The following is a 4,210-nucleotide window of genomic DNA, read 5'->3' as shown; positions in this document are numbered from 1 at the left end:
CTGTATATCATAAACCTTCGAATATAAAAACGACTCAATGAAATCTGTAATCCAATAATAACGTTAAGTAGAACGGGCCGAAGCGGTCAACGTGGCGTTGTGTATTATGTCTGTGGGTTGGACAGCAAGGTGCTCATCAAAAAAGGCAATATAAAGAGATTACATGCATCAGAGATAAAATAATATAAAATAAAGTCTTCCCCAGATTATAAAGCTCTTAAAGCTGATTCTTTGTGTTGGTGGAGAGTTGGTTGGACTTGAACAGGTTAGTTTAACTTTAAAAGAAGCTGAAGTGTCAGAATACAAACAGTATAACTCTAGTAACTCAACAGAGGACAGTAATGTGAGATATCAGTCGATCTCTGCTCACAAACCCTTTCTTTACTTTACTTCTCCGTCTGTCCGTTCTTGTCACTTTTCTCTCGTAATGCCGAGACGCCTCTTGAATCATTCATACTCCATTTAGTCTGAGCTATGAATATTCCAACCACAGTCACCGTTCCCTCCGCACAAATGACCGTAATCACTCACTTTAATGTGCCCGGCCAAGTTTAGCCGATGCAGAAGGCAACAAGGATATGGTGGCGAAACAGAAATTATTGATTAGTCCACGTTTGACTCTGATTGACGTCCCGGCTTTTTTTTTCATCTCCGACGTCTGCGAGGACATTTATGGAATCGCTGGAGACTTTAATATAGTCGGGACATTCGTGTTGTACACTTCTTATTTTTATCCACCACTACAGATTTATAATGAACTCGACATCAGGGAAGGATTCTGGTTCCTCCTGTCACTATATCCACTCTATATTTACTGTGTCTTCAGTGAAAAACACGACCTGTAAGTGTAGTTATAATCTAATATTTTGACACATTTAGATCTGTCGGCGTTGAACCATTAAACCGCTTTCTGTTTATCAACTTCGTCTCTAATCTCACAGTTGTCATCTACTTTATCTTAGCAGCTAGTGATGGTTTGTCTATCTCTCCCTCTCTGTTGTTATTCCTCTGCCTCCTTCGGTGATAAGTGTGGTTTATTTCGCTGTGGTTATCCAACCCGCAGCGGCCGATGCTAGTTATGATAATATCTAGATTGTCACTCACTCTCTGGCAGAATTACTCTGCTTGTTTCAGCCTGAAATACATTTAAGTTTTAATCAATGGAAGTGACGCTGTGAGTCCTGTCTGTCGAGCAGAAGCCCACGCAAGGTTTATTTATATCTCTACATGACTACTCACTTTATATTTAAGTGTTCACCATTATTTTATCTTACAAGGAACCATTTTTAGGGTTTAGAGCTGATTTCCAGTACTGTCAGTACACATCTTTAAAAGTGCAGTCCTTAAATTAAATATGTTTAAGTCTTACATGTATTAAATTCAGGTGCACATTCGAATTTCTCCTTTTTAATGCCTCCCTCCCTAAGGATTAGTCTTAATCTGCATCTGGTAAACAAGCTTTATAAGTATAGGCTCAATTAACTTTGTCGTCAGCGTTGCTCTTAGGAAAGTGATTCTCTGTTGCAGACATTTTAAATCACTGACTCTAGAATATATGAGGAGTTTTCTGTAGTTTTTTCAGATTAAATGAATGAATTTAATTTGGTAAAGGGTGACTGGAGGTTGCAGACCAGGTCGTTGCAGGTTCGCTTCCCTTCGAAAAACAGTTTTAATGTTGTGAATCACGCTGCACTTTCCAGAGATTACCTGCCAATCAAACAGTGGGAGCGGCTTTGTGACGTCAGGGTTTATTTTGTCTTGGTGCACTTTCTGTTGTCCTGTCATGGCTGAAGACTTCTTATTTATTTAATCTAAAAAGATCAAATTAAAGGCTTTCCTGTGTGTCCGAGAAAAAGAGACACCAAACGTTGTTTTGCTTTGAGTAGGAAATAAAAACATCGTCAATAAATGTGTTTCATAATAAAAGAATTTATATGACATAGTCACAAGTTACTGAAACTATTGTATGCACCATTTGGCTGTAAAAATGTGCTATAAAACACTTTATTTGGATGGTAAACCTACAGATAGTCTGTAACATTTCAGCTGTTTTATCTGCAGATTATTTATCTACAGCGTCCAGAGTTTTTTAAACCGAGGAAATTTACACCCAAACATTTTTTTTTACCAGCCATAAAACTGCATCATTTGACTAAAATAACTCCTTACATCTCTAATAACATGTTACGCAGATGTTTCCCACAGAAACAGCAGACAGACGGCGTGTAAAAAGCACCAAATATTAGTAAACCTCTTTACATTTGAAAGGTATGGTGGGCAGTGAGGGTCATAGTAACATTTTTATTAATCAATGTAAAACCAAACCCAACATTTACCCACATTTAGTGGATGTTATTTTGGATCCTGTTTGTAGAGAATAAGTGATAATTCATGAACATACCTGGTATCTGTTTGTGTCTATAATATGTAAGAATGAATCTTAACTCACAATTTAAGTACAACTCATGATTAAAGACAAATTAAAACTGAAAAAGATTCTTTAGTTTCTTTATCAAACTATAGAAAGCTTCTTTATTTGTGAGCTGGAACATAAACTGAATATTTCCTTTTGTCTAACGAGCTCTACTACAAACTGTAGTCAGACTCTCCAAATAAAGTGTTAAATTGGGTTAATATTGACGATGCCTTAGCGACACTGGTGTGATTGGCTGCCTGACCTGGTCCCTTTTTTATTTGCCTCAGTTGCAGAAGAACGAGGCTTTAATTTGAAACCGCCTCATATCAGAGTCAGGTCCTTTTTATTTCTAATTTTCTCTGTTTCATTAGTATATTTTATCGCTTTTCTTTGTCTCCGTTTTCCGATGTGTTTCCTGTTTTTAATTAGCAGTTTCTTCCTCTACGTCTACCTGATGTCTTGATTTAATTCAATAAAAATCTTTATTCCTCAGCACTAATTCAGTTCAACAACCTGCTCGTGTCTTAATGTTGCTCAGAGTTTCCCCTCGCTAAGAGAGTCATTTCCACTTGAATAGGTTTTTATATATATATATATATCATTATTGCTGCTACTGTCAGTGAAACAACTTCCTTCACAGATGTTTCACATTTAAACTCAAGTCTTGAATTCCATCGACAGCAGCCTTACACAGCGAAACAGCAGAGTAAAAGTGAAAAAATACGAGTTAATATGTTTTTTATTAGCTCAGAGCAGCAGATTACTGACTGTGACTTATTCTTGTTCTTTGTTTCAGTTGATAATTTGAGCTGTTATAGAACAAACTCATTGGTCCTTACATCATTTGTGGCATTTCCTAAAGCAGAAAAAGGGACTTACATAAACTTTATCCCTTTTTTAAAAGTTACTTGAGCTTTTAATGCCTTCTGAAATTCCCCAACACCTTTTTATTTGTACTAATTATTATACCTCTGCTCGTTGGTTGTCACAGGCTATGAAGCCAGTGAAGACAAGGCTTACAAGGAGCCCCTACTAACCGACCCAGATGAGCCTCCACCGGTGCCAGTGATGCTGGCCGAGCCGGCCCCCGTGGCCTCCGTCACCCTGGAGTGCTCCGAACCCGCCTACACAGAGTTCCCCGAGCCCGGGCAGCCAGGGCGCACAGGTGGGCTGGTTAGTGATTGGTTGTTTGTCGGAGCAGGCTGCGGTCGTCTGCGAAGGCTCGGAGACTTCCAGCCAAACCGGGAACTTAGTTCTGTGGTACCCTGAACCCAGTCGGGGTGACACCTGATGCTTTGTTTTAATCAATATCTGGATTCTCTTGGGACCTGATGATGCATTAAAACCAGCTGCAGAGGTTTGCAGTACAACAAACACAGGATTTCTGTTATTACACGTTTTAAAAACTGTGTTTTCTGCTGATGTGATGTTAAAAATACAGCTGAATTAAGCAGCTGAGGGATTTCTAGCAGTCAACGTGTTCTCAGCTGAGGGAGATTGTATCTTCTTGTCGGTGGCAGCTTAAAGTGAGTAATCGCAGTTAAACTGACTGCGTGATGCCAGCAGTGTTGTGTCTTTATTTTTATTTTTAAGGTCTTGAAATAGCTGTGCTCAAACTGAAGTATCAGGATTTATTATCCGGAGGGAAACGGTGGTCGCTGAAGAGCTGTTTGTTGTTTTTATGTTTTATTTTTTGCAGCATTATAGTTTCACTGCAACAACAACAACAACAACAACAACAACAACAACAACAACAACAACAACAACAACAACAACAGGGCAGCTGAAGGAGGG

At 38.8% G+C, this 4,210-nt stretch overlaps 1 protein-coding gene across 1 annotated transcript in view; it reads left to right on the top strand.

Moving 5' to 3' along the window:
* The window catches only part of larp4b (La ribonucleoprotein 4B), a gene marked incomplete in the record, with an annotated part of 26,360 nt that overhangs the window by 10,256 nt on the left and 11,894 nt on the right, over positions 1-4,210 (top strand). The window contains 1 exon segment of the mRNA XM_035670333.1: positions 3,408-3,581. Coding sequence (XP_035526226.1) covers positions 3,408-3,581 — 174 coding nt within the window.

Source organism: Morone saxatilis, unplaced genomic scaffold (assembly GCF_004916995.1).
Source record: "Morone saxatilis isolate NCDOM2014 unplaced genomic scaffold, NCSU_SB_2.0 Contig23, whole genome shotgun sequence".
Classification (NCBI taxonomy): Eukaryota; Metazoa; Chordata; class Actinopteri; family Moronidae; genus Morone; species Morone saxatilis.
This window is presented reverse-complemented; position numbering and strand designations above follow the sequence as displayed.